General features: G+C 38.5%; 1 protein-coding gene and 1 pseudogene across 1 annotated transcript in view; one reads left to right on the top strand and one right to left on the bottom strand.

Moving 5' to 3' along the window:
• Positions 1-21,022, bottom strand: part of cacna2d3a (calcium channel, voltage-dependent, alpha 2/delta subunit 3a) — a 418,100-nt gene that overhangs the window by 331,253 nt on the left and 65,825 nt on the right. The window contains exon 3 of the mRNA XM_053624733.1: positions 14,233-14,349. Coding sequence (XP_053480708.1) covers positions 14,233-14,349 — 117 coding nt within the window. The remainder of the gene's footprint in view (positions 1-14,232; positions 14,350-21,022) is intronic.
• LOC128607657 (uncharacterized) lies at positions 11,336-12,830 on the top strand (annotated as a pseudogene).

The following is a 21,022-nucleotide window of genomic DNA, read 5'->3' as shown; positions in this document are numbered from 1 at the left end:
AGTGTTCTCTGACCTCATTTCTTGTTTCTTGACTCTGATTTTTGCTTTGCCCTATTTCTGCTTGTTTGTCTATCGCCTGACCTTTTGCATATTTTTGGACCACGCTTTGGATTACTGATTTGGATTTGTCTGCCTATCTCTCTAATAGAGACTTTTACTACAATCACATCCGTCCTCAACTCCCTTACGTTCTGGAATGTGACAGAATACTACGCCTTAACATGGATGCAGCAGGAAGACTGAGGAGACGTCACACTAAGCAAACCATCCCTGCCTTGGATTCAATCCAGTTTCCGCAATGGACTTTCGTAGATCTCCCAGATCGGTTTGATGGGTTTTTTGGCTACCCTGAATATTTTCTGGTTGACTGCCAGATTTATTTCTCGAGCCTAACGGATCCCAAGCCCAGCGAGAAGCAATGGATAAGGTTCATTGTGTCCCGTTTATTTTGGCTCAGCCCACTAGTGGGTGCAGCTTCTAGCAGCCATGGGATCCAGGGGACTGGAGAATGTAACTCAGTTTGTGGAACTGTTCTTGAAGGAGTTTGGGCATCCAGGGCAGAGCAACAAGCTGGATGAACTTCTGAGGCTGACCTGCCATTCCACACCTATTATGAGTGGATTGACAGGGCAGCCTCCACAGCTCAGCTTCAGGCCCCGGCCAACAAGGCAGTGGTGGAGGTGACGCCAATCTGCAAGACAGAGGGCTGCGGTAATGAGGCCCAGCTACATGTGTCCCACATGCAGGAAACATTGGATCCATGGATCATATTTCTGCTCTTGGGGATGTTTCAAGAGCAGCTGGCGTACTCACAAACGGCTCCACAAGAGAGCACCTGCTGAGCTCCATCCGGAAGTCAATGTGGCAACCTCATCTCCAGAGCTCCAACCTGAGTCCCAGGAGGAGGTCTCACCTGCCGAGTTCCTGCCAAAGATCAACATGGCGACCTCTTCTTCAGAGCTCCAAACTGAGACCGACGAAGTGGTCTCACCTGCAGAGCTCCAGCAGAAAGTCAAGTTCCTGTCTGAGGTCAACGAGGTGACCTCCCAAGCCATTTTCCTGGCTGATGTCAACGAGGTGACCTCCCAAGCCATGTTCCTGTCTGAGGTCGAAGAGACGTCCTCCCAAGCCAAGTTCATGTACGAGGTCGAAGGGCCAGGACCGCCGGGGGAGGGAGTGTATTTTGGTGCTTCGGGAGGGTGTCGGGGGTTCTGTCATGTCACAGCAAACCAGTGCCTACATTTCCCATCCTGTACTGAGGCCTACAATGGACATGGACTACACTTCCCACACACACATTCACCTTCTCCGGAATTCTAATCACACACACCTGTCTCGCACACACTCACACCACAGTATATAAGAGACTGTTCAAATACTATGACTTTGCATAGTATTGAGTTTCTCATACCAAGCAGTTGTTCTTTGTTTCTCATTTCGTTTCATTGATCTCTGACCTCGTTCTCGTTTCTTGACACTGATTTTTGACTTGCCCTATTTATGCCTGTTTGCCGATCGCCTGACCTTTTGCATTTTTTTGGACAACGCTTTGAATTACTTATTTGGATTTGTCTGCCTATCGCTCTAATATAGTCTTTTACTGCAATTGCATCCGTCCTCAACTCCCTTACGTTCTGGAACTTGACAAACAGCACATTTGATAAATTTGAATTAAGTAAATTCAATGAGCATTTTTTCAGTGTGTGGACTTCTGTGTTTACTTTAAATAAGTTTTTCCAATAGTAAAACTTTTAACCTAAGAAAAGAACAAAAGTTTCTATGGGCAAGAATGGAGGAGATGGAATTCATTCAAAGTTACCTTGAGGAACTTTTATACAGTGAAAAAAAAAACCTGCTCATTTTAAAAACACTAAACCGAGCTGGGGCTCAAACCCTGGTTACTGGTGTATTACTGGTGTGTTTCCACTGCTCTATTCAAGCACCCATACTGTAGCCCCATTAATGTAAATACTATAATATACTATGTGACTCAACCACACTCACTCTTGTAATTAGAAACTTGTTTAATTTAGGTTTATCATAAGTTTTGATGAGAAACTTAATATTTTTATGTAAACCATATGTAATTTTTTTATTAAATCTAACCCACCACACATTTCATTTTTTCAGGCTCGACACTGTTTAATGCGCTCTGCTGCTTGTTGCAAAATGGTTCTGAGAGGTTCACAGATCTGCGGGCCAAGCACAAACAGATCATGGGCTTCAGTACGAGAAACAGCACCATTTGGTTGGTAAAAGTATATATGTGTATACAGTATATGTCCAGGCAGAACTACTGTATCTACTAGCAAGTCGTGTTTATTAAAATGAAACATGACTGCCCCCTACTGGTCTTGTATTTCCTGTGCCAACAGCATGTGCGTGAATCTGCGTGATACCACATGAATCGTAGGATCCCTTTTTCTTTGATGCGCATTTTTAATGGCCACATCTGTATGGTGTGTACAAAACATTAGTGTTGAAGTTGAAATATTATTACCCTACAAACATCCAGGTACTGTGTATGGTATACGAATACAGTGCATAGTGTACAATAAAAAAATTGCCTTGGCAAAGACTCATCACTTCACTACTTATGTTGGGCTAAGGAGAACTGAGTTACATCAAACATACCACTAAGTCAATAAAGAGGAGTTTGTAGATAAATTTGTATTATTCACTATATAGATTTAGCTGTCAGTGCTTATACTCATTTATATGGTGCTGTTCTTTATTTTTAAAAGTTTCTTCCATTGGCTCATGGGATGCTGCTAGAACCTCTACATGGCAACTGTTATTAATATTAAGTATAATAAGAATAATGCAGTCTTTAGATCATGTTACTCAAATAACAGAGACACCCTCACAGTAATTAATGTAGCTTCTGTTATTAAGTTCTGCATAGGACTGATGCTGATCCGTGTCATGTAATCAGAGAAGGAACTCTGAACTACAGTTCCCAGCAGCCACTGCATCATAGTCACATGAACACCTGCACCTGAATCACGTTTCTGTTAATGAGCACTCGTGTATATTGCCACAGTTTGTACTGCATTCCTTTTCTTACGTTTGTCTTTCTTTGCCTTTGTCCCTGTCGCCATGTTTTGTTCTTTGGTTTATGTTTAGTCTTTGCCTCAGTGTTTTCCTCTAAGTCATAGTGTCTTTTTGTAGTTTGTCCATCCATCCATCCATCTTCTATACCGTTTATCCTTCTTCAGGGTCACGGGGAGCCTGGAGCCTATCCCAGGGAGCATCGGGCACAATGGAAAATGGGGTACACCCTGGACAGGGTGCCAATCCATCGCAGGGCACAATCACATACATGTTCACACACCCCTTCATACAATACGGACACTTTGGACATGCCAATCAGCCTACCATGCATGTCTTTGGACTGGGGGAAGAAACCGGAGTACCCGGAGGAAACCACCGCAGCACGGGGAGAACATGCTTGTAGTTTGTTTTGTTCTTTATTAAACGTGTAAATTCTTCACTTGCGTCCGTCTCAACGTCCTCTCTCTCCTCTCTCCACAGAGACACGCTGGAGCTCTGTCAGAGCGACCCAGTTTGGCCTGGCGGCCAGCCCTAGGAAGAGTCCTGGTGGTTCCAAACTTCTTCCATTTACGGATGATGGAGGCCACTGTGTTCATTGGGACCTTCAATGCTGTAGAAATGTTTCTGTACCCTTCCCCAGATCTGTGCCTTGATACAATCCTGTCTCGGAGGTCTACAGACAATTCCTTGGACTTCATGGCTTGGTTTGTGCTCTGACATGCATTGTTAACTGTGGGACCTGATATAGACAGGTGTGTGCCTTTCCAAATCATGTCCAATCAACTGAATTTACCACAGGTGGACTCCAATCAAACATCTCAAGGATGATCAGTGGAAACAGGATGCACCTGAGTTCAATTTTGAGTGTCATGGCAAAGGCTGTGAATACTTATGTACACATGCTTTTTTGTTTTTTATTTTTAATAAATTTGCAAAGATTTCAAACAAACTTCTTTCACATTGTCATTATGGGGTATTGTTTGTAGAATTTTGAGGAAAATAATGAATTTAATCCATTTTGGAATAAGGATGTAACATAAAATGTGGAAAAAGTGAAATGCTGTGAATACTTTCCGGATGCACTGTACATCAAATCTGATATGATACCAGTATACCATTTTAGGCTACAATCATTTCTGTACTGATACACATTATTGGATTGGTATGTCATCAGTACTAACATTTATAAATGAACCAGTAAAAAATTAGAGTAAAATTCATTTTCAAATAATAATCTAACTAATTAATATATGTAATGGTGTTGGACACAGTGGTACAGCAGGTAGTGTTGCTGCCTCAGACTCCACAGTACAGGATTTGAATCTGAGCTGCTGCTATTTTGTGTGTACTCATAAATTATATCTAAACATATTCCTTACATAGGGTATTCCTTACATAAACTCTAAAGATTGTCTTATGGGCAGGTACTAGGTTTAAATTAATTGGAGTTAGTTATAAGAAAATATTATTACCCAACCTTAGCATTGTTTGTCAAGTTTCCAAATGTGCACTTTTGATTCCATCAGTTAAACTACTGATTAGTTAATAAATTGAATTTAGTTTCTTAATATTTTCCAAATGAAAATAAACCATAAAGTAGATGTTTAAAAAAAACCCTTATAATGTGTGACTGGTTTCAGATTGTGAGTAAAATGAATGAACAGGAATGTCTTTAATAAAAGTCCTTAATAAAAAATGAGTTTGTTCTTAGCATTTCTCATTGAATGTAGTTCCTACCTTCTCTGTCTAGCTGCACTGTGTCAGTGTGTCTAAGGGCAGCGTTTGATGTTACTCTGTGTTTAATCCATGAGCTGTGTGTAAGTGCTTAAATGGCCTCAGGTAATGTAACCCACCAGTTGTTAAATACTCCTGGCAGAGTAATCGGATTTTGTGTTTTTGTGTGTGAGTGCGTGTGTGTGTGTGTGTGTGTGTGTGTGTGTGTGTGTGTGTGTGTGTGAACAGAATGACAGTATGAGAGAATGTTGGCATGCTCTATGTTATAATTAAGAGGTACATTGAAATGTGTAGGTGTTTGATGTATTGTGGCAGTGTGTAATTAGGATGGTTCTGTGCATATTTATGAATCCTGTTTTCCAGTTCGTGTGTGTGTTGATTTTCGAAAATCCACATGTGCTGAATTATATTTACATTAAAGTATGACATATACTTTTAAATTCTTTATGCGCTTACACTTTTAACCCTTTTATAGGTATGTGTAATGTTATGATACAAGTTGACACTAGAGATTGCTTCCAGAAATGCTGAATAAATGTCTTCCCATAAAACTTCATACTGCCATACAAGTACCTTTGTGAATTGTTACTATAGAAAAAAAAGTATTAGAGCAAACATATTAATGTAAACTTGAAATTCGCCTTGCAGACAGCACTATTATCAGAGATGCTGTTATAGAAAATAAAACATCTTCTGACCAATCAGAATTGAGAATTCTTCAGAATTGTGATATAAAATGAATTGTATGACAATGCTGTGTATTGTACTGTATTACCGATAGCTCAAGCAGTAATTCCAGCTTTAGCATGAATAAATATGTTATTGTTTCTTTAGAATCAATCATATACTAGGGACTTGTATCGCAGATCCTCCACATAACCTAATAATATATGTATTTTTAAAAATATTGTTGTTTCACAAAGAAGTTGATATGGTGAGGTCTTTTGTTAGACATTTATTTAACATTTATGAAAGGAGTCTCGGCTGTGAGTGCTCTGTAACAGTCACAATACTGTCACAGCTCAGTCAGATCAGAACTCAAATTCCCAAGATACAACACTCACTTCTCATGCACGCATGCGCTCACCATCCCCGGAGTTCTGATCAGATACACCTGGCACCAATCACACACACACACTCACCGCTAGTACTTAGGGAAGTCATTCACCCAGAATCTATGCGAAGTATATGCTCAGTCAACTCGTTTCTCTGCGATACCAAGCCGTTCTAGTTAGTTTATCTTCTTGTGATCCTCGACCCTTGTTTCCTGTTTCGACTACGCTCTCTGCCTGACCCCGTTTGTGTTGTTCGTTTGATCGCTTGACCTTTGCCTGTCTTACGACTACGTTTCTTGTACTTCCCGATACCACGCTCTACACCTGCCGCCCGCTCCTGCTCCCGTGCCGATTCGAGGTTCGTGACAAATACTTTGTAAAGTTTCCCGGCACAGGAAAGTATTCAAGGCAGAAAGTTTGAGATTTCCAGCTTCTCAGTAAAATTAAGCTGTAATTTTTGAGAGAGAGAAACAAAAGGATTGACTAGTGTGGGAATGACTGTTTATTGTTGCTATAATGTAAGAGGTAACAGGAACTAACTTGTCTTGTGGATGTTAAACATTAAATATAACTTTAAAAATAGAAAGTTTGATGTGTCATTCATAAATAACCTAAACATTGTAATCATTGGCAAATTACTGGTACTAAATCACTAGCATACACAGAATAACACACTTCAGACCGTGCAGTTATGCAAAAAATAATCCACTTCAACTTTGTTTTTCATGGGGTTGTATCAGGCATCAGGTGTGTATTATTTTTATATAACAGCGTGGTCCTTTGTGTGTTATTATTTACATAATGCACATGTTAGCATTAACAACATGTAGGATTCTGCATTAGCAATGATGCATTATTTAGTGTTCATTTCTTTGTTTATGTATCTATAAATAATACATGATTTCAATACTACTTAATAGTTTATTTATAGTTATAAATCTGTTATATATCCATGCAAATTATGCATAAAGATAATTAATTGCAACATTTTCATCAACATTAGTTTTTTTTATCTTTAATACATTTTTGTGCAGTGTGTATTCTGCAAACAAACAATGATCATTCAGAACAATGTCCTGTCAATCACACCTGGATGGATCAGCATACAGGAATATTCATTTACTCGCTATCATCTTCCTCCACCAGCCAGCTTTCATAGTTTTCTCATTTACATATTTCTTCATGTAGCCAACATAAAATTACCATTTTGGTGGTATTAAATTGTAAAATAGAAATGATTTATGTAGTACTAAAAGGAAAACTTAGTAAAAGCTGTTCATGTAGTACTAATGTATAACTAAAACGTATTAAATCTGAAACAATCATTAGGGATACTTCACTTGTTTAATGTACCTGATGTCATGTGAGAACTAAATCATTGTTTTGTAATGAATCATTACCATCTAATTAGCATTACTGACCACAAATAAACATTACTGATTCACTGTATTGAATATATCTAAAGTCAATGGGAAAATAATCATATTTAAATAATATTTAAATCATGCTATAGTAATATTTCCGTGTTACCTAATAAGCATCAATAGTCATTTATTCATTCGTTCAATCATTCATTTTCCCTCGACTTTTCCTGGTGGTGATTTCTATGGCTGAGAAGGTCAGTGCAGACTTCTCTATCCCTGACTACAGATTTCTGCTCCTCCTGGGCAATCCCCAGACTTTACTAATCCAACTGTAAGATATAATCCCTCCACTAGGAGTTTATCGTGGCTTTAGACTTGGAGATGCTGATTCACATTCTAGCCGCATCTCACTCAAAAGAGAAACATTCAAGTGTATGTCAGTGGTCTATTTCAGATAGTGCCAAGAGAACAACATCATTTACAAATTACTGGGATGTTACCTCAGACCTCTATCCTTTGCTGCACCCTGATACTGTCAGTTGTATCACAGAAGTGTTTGGAGTGTAAGAACTCGAGTGGCCTGCACAGAGCCTTGACCTAAACCCCACTGAACACTTTTGGGGTGAATTGTAACACAGACTGCACCCCAGGCCTTGCCTGACCTCACAAATACTTTTTTGGCTGAATGTGCAAATCCCCACTGCCACACGCCAAAATCTAGTGGAAAGCCTTCCTAGTAGAGTGGTGGTTACTATAACAGCAAGGGGGATTAAATTTGGAATAGCATGTTCATCAAGCACATAAATGTTGTGATCGTCAGGTGTCTACAAAATTTTCACCATAACTGATAACAGGAATGAACAATAAGTGTATCTATACATGTTCAAAAAATATGATGTGTTGTTCATTAGTAAATGTAAATTTTATATATATATATATATATATATATGAGACGGCTAGCTGCCTCATCAGCGGCTGGCCCAGATCTGCGAGCCTCTGAAACCCACCTCGCTTTGGCTTCCGAGAAGAGAGCGAGTCGCAAGTGGAGCTGCCCAAAGTAGGCGTTACAATGCGCGATCAGACCTCTCGAGGGCTGCCGTTGCATGCTCCATACCTAGACACTTTACACAGAAAGTGTGCACTACTCCCCGTGATGAAACAGGAGCAAGGCGTAACACACTTCCTGAATTCTCTCACTCATATTTTTCTCTCTCGCTCATTCCTTTTTTATTCTTCTCTTTTTTTAAAGGGACAGAAAAGTCCAGAGATTTTGAGAAAAGATAAAGAGGAAATGAAGCGTCTTTTTGTTTCTTTACACAAACAACCGGCATGCAGTCTCGCTGAAGATAATAAGGCTGACGGTGCGGTTCACAGGTGCCATATATATATCACGCGACGCACTTAATTGCCATGTCACCTGATCATGGCAGGCTTATAAATAGGCATGATTTTACACAAGCTTCAGATGCCGGTCGTGCGCAAGGGCGCTCCCAAAGTATTATGCTAAGCGCAACGTGGAGTTCCCTTTGAAAAGGAACGCAATATTATCAGCAGACATGGCAACACTGTACTAGGGGAACCCATCTAAACAAAAAAATTTATAAAATACAAAGACAGAAAATGTGCTGAGTTATAAATAAATCTTTTAATATAAAAATAGATATTATAATAACTTCAAATAATATAAATAAAATGAGAAATGAAATGATGTTTAATTTATAATGGGTTGCATTTAATATCAATTTGACATTAAGCTTAGTTCGCTATTTCCTTAGAAGGCTATTAGCCTTCTTTTTCATAATATGGATCATTTTTATGTTAGTCTACTTTTAATTAGGACTCTTTGTTGTTTAAGATATTTAAAAATAAATATTTTATGCTTGTTTATTGATCAATTACCCAACAGTATTTCTCATTGCTATTATTTTAATTCAATTAACAGTGACCATGAGCAGAGAGCTTACATTTAACTGTTTATGACAGACCTCCTGATTAAAGCTTAAACAAAAAAAAAAGATTGGTATCTGGATCGGTATCGGTCCTAAAAAATCCTGATCGGAGCATCCCTAATGAACACCATTAAACTAAAGCGCTTTGCATCTGGTGGATAAATGAACTAACCCAATCACATCCTATATGAGATTATTCAGATATATACACAATATACGCAGAGCAGTTTGAGAATTGGCTACAGCCCAGAACCATGACAGTGGAAAATGGCTAATAGTGTAGCTTTAAATATATTTAAGAGGAGCAGACTTCAAAGACTGAACATTGAGGTTTTTTGTATTTGTTTACAAGGTGGAACAGGTTCACGATTGTTTTTTGCATACAGCATGTAAAATTAACTGAAAATATTAAATTTAGTTCATCAGAAGGTAAATTAATTTATCATGGCTCACACTATGTTCCTAAATTCTGTCATAATTGACAAGCTCTAGTTTTCTAATGCCTTCTTGTGTGTTATATTGTGGCACATTCACGTTACCATCGCTAAAAAAAAATAAATTAAAAAAATAATAAACTTCAACCGTGCTCCTAAATTTTTGACTGCTCCTAAATTTTTGACTGTGCTCCTAAATTTTTGCAATTAAATTTGTAATTTTGTAAAATAAATTGTTACCGTAGAGCCCTGAAATGCCCTATACCTTCCACAAACCTGAAATCAACTCTGAATGCATCAAAAACAAATGGCAGTCGGAGTGGGATCAAGGTCTAATTACGGGAAAGAAAACTTCTTGTTGGGAAAAGATATGTGTTCACTTTTAATAATTGCTGGGATAAAGTCATTTACACACAATGCCTGATAGGACATACAAGACTCACACCCCAATTTTTACTATCAGGAGAAAATCCACCAAAGTGCACATCTTGTCAGAACCCACTATCCATTAATCATATTTTACTGGACTGTCATACCTCTACACATCTGAGGAAACTGTATTATTCAGCTGATACTTTTAAAAAGGTCTTTAATCAAGTGAATCCACATTTAGTTTTAAAGATCTTTAGCAAGATTTTAGAAAAAATGAATCTTAAACACCTTATTAACTCTAACTTAAATAACTAAACCCACCACGAATATAGCCATAGAAGCTGGCATGGCAAAAAGAAAGAAAAATGAAAGAAAGAAAGAAAGAAAGAAAGAAAGAAAGTAAAATAAAGTTACAAAGCATTCTTTTATTTTTGCAATCTACAGTTAAATAAAAGTTCAAATGGAAAATCAAATTGTAGGATATACAACTGCACTGTCATATCACAGCAAACCAGCGACTCCATTTCCCAGAATGCACCACCAACTACAAACATTGCCGAAGACAACTACACTTCCCACACACACACACACACACACACACACATTCACCTTCCTTGGAGTCCTAATCACATAGACCTGTTGCCAATCACACACTCACTTACTCCACTCTATATAAGAGACTTTTTGAACACTAAGTATTTGTGAAATATATGCTCAGTTGATTGATTCTCTGTTAATACCAAGCCTTGACCTCATGTTTGTTTTCCTGGTTTTGACTTTGCTCTCATTTACAACCTCGTTTCTCTGCCTAGCCTTGTTGTCTGTTTGCCTGATCGCCTGACCTCTGCCTGTTTAAAGTTGTGGATTTTTGCATTACCCTTTGGACTTGTTTTTATATGAAAATACCAAACCTGCACTTGCTTCTGTCCATGCCTCCTTTACGTGAGATGTACCTATTTCTGGACATTGCTTGATCTAAATATTCTACATAACAAATAAAAATCACAAACATGACACTTGAGAATAAAACAATTTCATATATTAAATTCAAAAATATATAATATATTTGTCTTGAATATCTCTGCAGCTCATCAAAAATATAAATGGGGCATTCATCAACTGAAAGCACACTGTCGGAGTTAAAATTTAAAGTAGCATTTTTGTATTTAGTTACTTCTCTTTCTGAATAAATATGCATTATGTCATCAAATCACAAATCTGTTTTTATTTTGATGGTCAGAAGCTGTACTGAATGACGAATAACCTAAAAACATGACATTTGTAAATAAAATAATTTTATATATGCAATTTATTAGATCCTTAAAATAAAAAGACAGCTAAATAGTGAAAAAAAATGCAATCATTGTTGGAATTATATGAATGAATGATAATAACTTGCTAATAGTCTATCACCTGAATCTTTCTAATTGGAATGGGCCTTCATTCAGTCTGCATGGATACATACAGATGATCCACCTGTAAAGGCAACTGAAAATGACCAAGATCAGCAACGTGCATTCACAAGACATCAGGACGATGACGGCTGCTGGAAGATCCACCCGAGAAACACACTACCATTTAAGTTTCCTTGGGGTACAGGCTACACTGAGCACAATCAGAAGACATTACAAAGAACGAAGACCACGCATGGGTAAACCTCGCAAGATGAATACGTAAGTTATATCTTACCAAATTAATATAGCACGATGGTATTAAAAAGTAAAATAAAATAAAGCAGTGGTGTTATAATGTTGGTGATGACAAATGTTTATTTTTTTTCACTTGGTTTTTAGTGACATTATTACAGCCACTGATAACATCACCAGCTAGAATGATGAACTGACTTCAGCTTCTGTGAAAAAACAGCTGTGGCATGAAAATGTAATAGACATCAATGAGCAATCCATTTGGAGGATCAGGCAAAGAATGGGTTGGAAGTACATGAAAACCCAATACTGTCTCATGATCAGAGACAAAAACAGAGAGATACGTCTCCAGCAACCGCAAAAATGGAGGAGGCGTTTCACGATGTCATCTTCATCGATGAAACAACAGTGGCTTTGGAGCACTTTGCCACCATGTTGTTCTGTAAGACGGGGAGACGTGTCTCCAAACCAAAGCCAAAACACCTACTGAAAGTTCAAGTGTGGGGAGCAATATCGAGACTAGAACCGGGGCTTCTTGCAATTTTCAAAGGGAAAATGTATCGTTCTTTCTTTGAGGATGCTATTATAAAAGAAACAGTAGCCCCATATATTAGGGATAACATCGGAGAATACCACCATTTTTTTCAGCACAATTACCCTAAGCACACTCCTGCAAGATGAGTCCTTGCTGAAGAGGGTATAAACTGGGTTAAGACTCCCGCCGAATCCCCAGATCAATCCAATCAAGACGGTGTGGCACGCTATGAAGGACTACATTCAGAAGAAGGCTAAACCAACAACAGTCTGACTTAGTTGCTGCCATAAATAAATTTTGGTTTGAGGAACTGACAGAAATGGCATGCAATAATTATATCAACAGACTGTTTAAAGTTCTTCCAGCCATGGTTGAGCATCAGGGTGGACACACTGGCATGGAGCAGATCATTTCCAAACTTTCAATAACTTTACCTTGTACATTAGCCTATGTATCCTGTTTAGATTAGCTGAAAAAAACAAACAAATGTGAATTAACAATAATTTGGGATCGTAGTTCATTCCTACATTAAAGATTAAGTACATAGACTTGACCCATTTGTGTTATTTCATACAGTAGATTTGCTGACAGTAATATTATTCTAAAATGTGAAAAAATATTTTGAATTTTGAAGCATTTCAAAACTTTTGACAAGCAGAGTACTTAAAAAACTTGATTTAACTTTACCCCTATTAAATAAACTTTATTTATTTTGAAGAAAGCAGAAATGTGTGTTAATAAACAAAACTTTCATTTTAATAAAATAAAATCATGGTGCAGCGAATGCTCACTCCCATGAAGTACTGAGAATGACATAATCGAGTCAGTATTCCTACACTCTCAAACTACTAAAATATTATATACCTTAATATCTTGCAATAAACATAAAATACATGATCAAATCATGTTTGATGTACGAAAACAAATTATGATAATGTAACGCAATTCAATCACGTGAAACAGATGTATGCATTTCAATTAAGTAAATTCACTGGGCTTTTTTTCAGTAAGTGGACTTCTGTGTCTAAAATCTAAATGTAAAAGGAAAAAAATCTAAATCTAAAAGAAAATCTAAGAAAAGAACAAAAGTTTCCATTGGCAAGAAAGGAGAAGTTGGAAATCATTTAATGTTACCTTGAGGAACTTTCTACAGTAAAAAAAAATTATCATTTAAAAACACTGAACTGAGCTGGGCTTTGAACCCCAATCACTGGCATACTAAGCCTGGGAGTTACTGCTGCACTATCCTAGCACATATGCTGTAGTTACATTCATTTCAATACTACAGTATAGTTATTGTATCTGTACTACGAGACTCGATCACACCAACTTTATACACTTAAGTCTTGTAATTAGAAACATGTTTAAATTAGGGTTATCATAAGTTTTGATGAGAAACTTAATATTTTGATGTGAACCATTCAACCACACATTCCATTTTTATTGTACTGTGTTCAGCTACAGTATGTTGTTCCATGCACCACATGGTGGTTATTGTGTGAAGCACAAAAAATGAATTAACATTTTTAGAACCATGCCTGCAGGATAGCGTGATCGCATGTAACGGCATTACGTAATCAAGATACAAAAAACTGGTAACTGTAATCTGTTACAGTTACGTCAAAAAACAAAGTAATCAGATTATAGGTACATTTAAAAAAAAAAAATAGGAATACTATTAGGATAAAAAAATTTCATTTAAAAGCAAAGAAATCAATCTTTCGGCATAACACAATATAGACAGCTGCTTGATTATAGTTCTGGTTCTCTCTTGCCAGTCTTGGCTCACATGAGCAACCTCCTTGTGCATGCACAAATAAATGTATGGTTGACCATACATCCTCTTTTTCAGACCTTAAAAAAGTCAGGACCTTAAAAAAGACCTTAAAATTGCGTTAACCCTCTCTGTAATTTCCACCTTCAACACACCAATTGGTCGATTATAAAAGGCTCTCAGCAACTATTGGCCAAATTCCTGCTGCTCAACAATTAGCCTATTCTCATTAAATGCGCAAAGGTGAAACGCTGTTGTATAAGGCATCAAACAGTTGCTTGACAATACACACACACACATGCACAACACACCCACCTTCATGGCGTCTGCTTTTTTGCGAAACATCTCCTCCATGTTTTCTGCCAGTTTCTTCACAAGTTTGAGGCCATCAATTTCCTCGACCCGTACTGAACGCTCAAACTCTTTGTATTTCTGAAAGAAGTACAAGAAAGGACAGAAAATCCATCAAATTGACATACTACCGTGACCGTTAATTTCCAATGATGAACAGTATCATGTTATTAGTATTGGGAATATCAGTAATTGCAAAACAGTTGATATTTTTATCTGATCGTAATCCAGGTTACACAGTGCTTATTTTGCAAAACATGAGGAACTGGAACAAAATCAAGATGCAGGACAGGGAGGGAAAAGGTTCTGGCACAGACTATGAATATGACTGATTGTGAATACATTATTCAGATTGAACAGGTAATGTGTTTTAAACAAATACAAATAAAAAAGCTTGCTGGAAAGTTTCACAGAGTATGTCGTTGAAACTAAGTGGGGTTTTATCCCTCGTATGTTTATTTTTTATATAAATTGTTTTATTTCCCAAAACAAAAATAAACTCGTAGCCTAATTTAAAGCACTACAACCCTGACTAGGCAGTTACTAAGGATGCTCTAAAGGTACTGCACAGTGGAACACGTGTTAATGAGCATGGTCTTTGTTTGTTCTGCAACCTCCCAACTTTTTTGTTACCCAGTGCACACCTCTAGTCTAAAAAAAAAAGATTAACTGTGCACCTCATATTTGTATCTGTATTTAAAATATAATTATGTAAAGCATAACTAGAAGACAAAAAATTATTTAATAAAATAATAAACTATATATACACCCATGTGTTCAAACATTGTTATTAGCTATGGTCACTGTTACAGTATGTCAATGGACATACACTCATGATGTCTGTTCTAAAATATATTATTATTATTATTATTATTATTATTATTATTATTATTATTACAGGTAATGTAAAGGGCAACATGGTCTCCCAGTTTGGGAATTTTTTGAATGGCACAACACATTTAGTATTTTATACAACCATTTTTTTTCCTTGTTAAACAAATATTAAATGTGGCTAATCTCCAGCTTCTAACTTGTAGAAATTGATCACTATTAAGGGAATATAAACTGTGAAATCACAGTGGTACCAGCTGACAGTTTATCAAGTTTAATGTGCACTGTCGGCGGATTCCCGTTGTTTCTTCCGGATATGTATTGCTTTGGTTCTTTTTGAAAAGAGATGATTAGCTCACTCTGTCCAACACTGCAGCTCCCTGCCACACAGTGCAGCTCCCTGCCACACACACACACGCAATAAGCAATTATTTCAATGTGTCTGTGTGTGTGTGTGTGTGTGTGTGTGTGTGGGTGTAGGTGCATAGTTGAGTTTCCAGACAAGAACATAGAGAGAGTAAAGAGTGTGAGAGAGAGATAAAATGAGACAATGAAAAAAGGAAGACAGGTAGTCTATGCGAAGACTCAGAACAAAGAATAGAGGTGCTGATATGGGACATTTGCGTTCGCTTTTTAGAAAACAACATCTATCACTGCAATAGACAATGAAAAAAGGAAGTAAAATAAATGAAAGGTAGAGTGACCCTCTTAGCGTTTCACTCAATCCTCTTCACTCTCCTTTCCTCTTCTTAACAATCGTTTTACTTTTTTCTCTCTCTAATCTTCCTTTCCACGCTGCCATTTCTGAACTGCTCAAAAGTTTGGACAGAAAAAAAAGTGTTACTCTTGACAACCTCTGTGTCCAATCTTCATGACATACTGATGAATGAGCAGTGAATCAGAAACATAGCCAATGCCCCTTAGCCAGGCAGGGTGATTAATAGAAGATTGTGTAGCCTGAGAGATTGCTCTCTTTTAGTGCAAAATAACCTTAAGACCACAGCAAAGATTGGAGATTATTGAAATGAGGACTAAGACTAAGATGAACAACAAAAGCATAGCTCTAGAGAGTGACAACCATTGTTTCTTAAAACAAACTTATCACAATATGTGCATACACCCTGCACTAAATTTAATGGAGTGCAAAACAGCCTGAAATTCCCTTTGGATATACTCTTAGGTTGAAAGTCGATAAAAGCGATGACACATGAACAAAGACACTCGACCCAGACTCGCTACATCCGGGGAACAATTAACTCCATAATTAAAATGCTACTTGAATGAGAACACAGCAGTAAAAGCATTTGAACAGAGCATGTAAAAGTCAGGCACTTTGATGTTGGCTTGACACCAGATGTTGCGTGGGGGAGAAAGAGAGAGAAAGAGAGAGAGAGAGATAAAGGGAAAATGAGGAAAAACAGGGATGAAAGAGGGTTTTATGAAGAGCTGTAATCTGGAACCAGAACCAAATCCTTTTCCATTTCCCCTGTATTTGTGCTTCTCTTTAACCTCCATATCATCCCTAAAGCCTTGCAAATCCGCTAATGCAGGGTCAGGTGCAGCCTTTGGCCCAAACACACCCTCAAAAGAGAACATTTTTTTGGTCAAAAAGACATTATTTTATCTTTGCTAAACACTGAAGACAATTGGGTTTGAGATTAAAAGATGAATATGAGATGATAGATAAGAACTTTCATTTCCTGATATTAACAACTAGATGCTTTAAACAACTTATAACATGGCACCTCTGGTGTCAGACCACACAGTTTTTAAGTAAGCAAAAGGAGTGGAACAGATAAGCCTTAAAGTAAGACTTAATATTTGGTTGCATATCCCTTACTTGCAATAACTGCATTGAGTCGGCAACCCACTGACATCACCAAACATTGCATTCTTCTTTTGTTTTTCTTTTCCAGGCTTCTACCGCAGCTTCTTTCAGTTGTTGCTTGTTTTGGGGGGTTTCTCACTTCAGTCTCTTCTTCAGGAGTGTTTGAAGAATTTCTTCAGGAGTGTCAAGAAGACACGTGTAGAAGACAAGTGACGAGTATTTCTTTGAAAATTTCAATCTGGTCTTCCGATTATTATGGCTGATGAGTGGTTTGCATCTTGTGGCGTGGCCACTATATTTCTGCTCTCAAAGTCTTCTTCAAACATTGGATTGTGAAACCATCACCTCTGCCCTGTGGAGGTTGTTGGTGATGTCAACAACCAAGCCATTCAAAATGGCCTGCTTTTCTCCGAGAGATAGCTCTCTGTTCTTCATGTTGGTTTATTCTTTTTAATGGCAAATGCAGTCTTTACAGGTAAAACCCAGGGCTCAAACCTATAGTATGTAAAATGTTCTAAAATCCTGCTGAGGTTTTGCACATTTAGCGTTGCCAAAAGTAAATAAAAAAAAAAACATGCTATATGATTTTTAAATGTGACATTTTCAAACATTTAGAGAAAAATTTTGTATAAATTAATGCAGTAATGCAAAACTATAAAATTATATAAATATAAGTGTGAAATGTAACGGTTAAATCTAAATGTAAATGTGAAATGTAAATGTAAATGTTAAATATAAATGTTAAATGTAAATGTTAAATATAAATGAAAATGTTAAATATAAATGTTAAATGTTCGAACTAAATGTCGCACATGAAAACGTCTGGTTTACACATGTAACCCTGCTCCCTGAGAAGGGAACAAGACGTTGTGTTAGCTCAGCGCTGTGGGAAGAGCCCTCCCAAGTGACCAGTATCTGAAGCTTGTGTAACATCAAGCCTATTTACAGGCCTGCCGTGATCAGGTGACATGGCAATGTCACGTGATAGAAACACAGCACCTGTGAACCGCGCCGTCAGCCTCTATTATCTGAAGCGAAGACGCAATTTTCAGGCACACCCCAGTATGACAGAGCTACGCAAAGTCTAGTTCCCCTCTCAGGGAACAGGGTTACATGCGTAACCCAGACGTTCCCTTTCAAATGGAACTCCAGATTGCGTTAGCTCAACGCTGTGGGAACAAGAATACCCACTCCGTCATACTGAGGGTACGGCCTGTTCAAAAAGATCCGAGCCCGAGGGTCACTGCAAAACACTTGAGCCCAGGGTGGAATGTATATCCAGGTTGTAATATCGAATGATGTAAAGCCCTTTATGCCCAGAGGTGTAACGAGACCGTGAGCCTCATAAGTGATAGAGATTGCTTCCATTATCCAATTAGAGATGCGCTGCTGCGACACAGCATCATATCTACTGTCGCCATCAGAGCAGACCAGCAGCTGCTCAGACTTACGCCGCTGGACGCAGCAGTAGACATAAGTACAGAAAGCCCTTACTGGACACAGTAGGTGTAATCTCTTGTTCCGGTGAGAGGAACAGAGGAGGACAGAAAGCATGCAACACTACTGGCTGGGCAGCAGACGTAGGCACTTTAGGAATATAATCTGGCCTAGAATATAGGAAGACCTTGACTAATCCAGGGGCAAAATCAAGGCAGGAAAGGGCAACAGAGAGAGCTTGTAGATCTCCTACTCACTTGAGCGATGCTAGGGCCAGCAGAAGAGCTACCTTTATCAAAGTCAGAAGCTTCTCTGATTCTGACTCTAAGGGCTCAAATGGGGCACCTGACAGACCTTCCAGGACACAGAAAGGTCTCAGGAAGGTATACGTGGTCTGCAGATGGACCTCAGACAAAAAGTCGCCACTTGAGCACATACAATTTCCTTCTGGATGGTGTTCTAGTGTTCAACAAGGTCTCTACAACCTCAGTTGTGAGACCAGAATCTATGAGCTGGTGCCTCTCAGGGGCCCAACCCACAGTTTCCATAGTTGTGGCAGAGGGTTATAAATCAGCCCTCTGGCTTGATACATTAGATCCCTGTGGATCCTTGTGGGACTCTCCCAGTGAGTGCCATCCAGCAAGGATATTATCTCTGAGAACCATATTCGAACTGGCCAATAAGGTGCTACTAGCAGCAGATGTAGACTGTCTTTGCAAACTCCTGCTAGAACTTGTGGGAGCAGAGCGATCACAGGAAAAACGTACCAATGTGACCTTGGCCACATGTGCACCATGGTGTCCAGCCCAAATGGTGTGGGAGGAGTGTGGGCAAACCACAGGCAGCAGTGTGTTGTCTAATCGGAGGTGAACACATCCACTTCGGATTGGCCAAACCTCCACCATATGGACTCCACCACTTGAGGATGGAGCCTCCAATCCCTGGGCTTCAGCCTCTGCCTCAACAGGATGTCTGCCCTCACATTCCAGTTGCCCAGAATGTACATTGCACTCACTGACAAAACTTTCCCTCTGCCCAGAGAATAATTAGTTGCGCCTGCCTGTACAGGGGGCGCAAACATAATCTTCCTTGGTGGTTGAAATGTGAGACCACCGCTGTGTTCTCCGTCACAACTAACACATGGTGACCTCTCAATTGAGGAAGAAAGAATTCCAGTGCAAGAAACACACCACGCATTTCTATGCGATTTATATGCCACACCAGATGAGGGAGTGATTGGAGTGTTTCACGTTCTATGTGAAAGGAAAGAACATGTGTGTGTGTGTCTGAAATGCATGGGAACCGGATTTAACATAACTATTTTTTTATAATGCCAACATAAATATACCAACATAAATATATTTTATGATCCTGACCCCTTTGAACTGTCAGGGTCATTAAATTTAATGATCTTGACCTTTGACATAGACCTGTCAAAAATAAGTTTACAATATATACAAACTATCTCTCTCTGATGGGAATGCTCCTGTGACAAGATGAGATACTTTGTAATGGGTATGACTGTTTTTGAATTGTATTATTTTTATTGCAGGTTTTCAGGGAGCCCCAGTTGAAGACATCAAGGACTTACAGATGTTGGCCTTAACCTGTCAGCCTGCACAGACATCTATTCCAGACCTACCTACACCACACCAGACTTCTCTCTGCCTTGTCTGAATGGCTGACTAGCACCAAGTTCTCTTCAGAATTAGATGTATGAACATATAAAAAAGGGACATAACCAACTGAATATTGCAAGAGCAAAGAACTTGCCTTACTTCAGAAATAAATGTTAATTGCAAAGGAAAAGTATTTATCCACTATATGTCTTTGTGCACTATTTTCAAGGGTAACATTTCTTTATGAAGTGCCTACTGTGTGAGATATAGTTTTAAAAATCCTGTCATCTACTAACACCAATGTTGTCCATACCTGTATGTCTTTCTTTTATGGAACACAAAAGTAGACCGATTCTCACTCACCATTTATTTATTTTATAGAAAAAAGATGCAGTGATAGTGAATGGTGACTGAGGGTATCTGTCATGAGATGGGAACGGAGGCGGAAGCAATTGCAGTTAAGAGCTTTTATTTAGAAGGAGGCAGGCAGACAAATGCAAAAAGTGAAACAGATGCGTAGTCAAAAACAGGCAGTGGGTTGGGCGATCCGCAAACAGGCATAGACAGGGCTAAGCAGGAATCGAAGTCGCGGTCACAGAAAACGGGGTCAAAACCCAAAACAAGAAACATGAAACAATGACTGGGAACTGGGAGCGAAAAACACCAGTGTGGTCTAAATAAACTAATCTAACATTTAAACTAACTAAACCTATCGAGGTACGTAACATTAACTATCTACTAATTTAACTATATTAACTATAATACTCTGCGAGGTGTAATGGGAAGCGAGTGGTATTTATCACAAACATAATCAGCGTTAAGCGCTTACAGCTGAAAACAATGAAGCCACACTCTCGAACAACAACCAATGACAAAACAGGGAGGAGACAGAACAGACCTCCTCGTGGGTCTCAAGCTGGAGCTCTGAGGTCGCCACGTTGACCTCTGGCTAGAACTCAGCATGCGAGACCTCCTCGTAGGTCTCAAGTTGGAGCTCTGAGGTCTCCATGTTGACCTCTGGCTGGAGCTCAGCATGCGA

This window comes from Ictalurus furcatus, chromosome 5, assembly GCF_023375685.1.
Source record: "Ictalurus furcatus strain D&B chromosome 5, Billie_1.0, whole genome shotgun sequence".
Lineage (NCBI taxonomy): Eukaryota > Metazoa > Chordata > Actinopteri > Siluriformes > Ictaluridae > Ictalurus > Ictalurus furcatus.
This window is presented reverse-complemented; position numbering and strand designations above follow the sequence as displayed.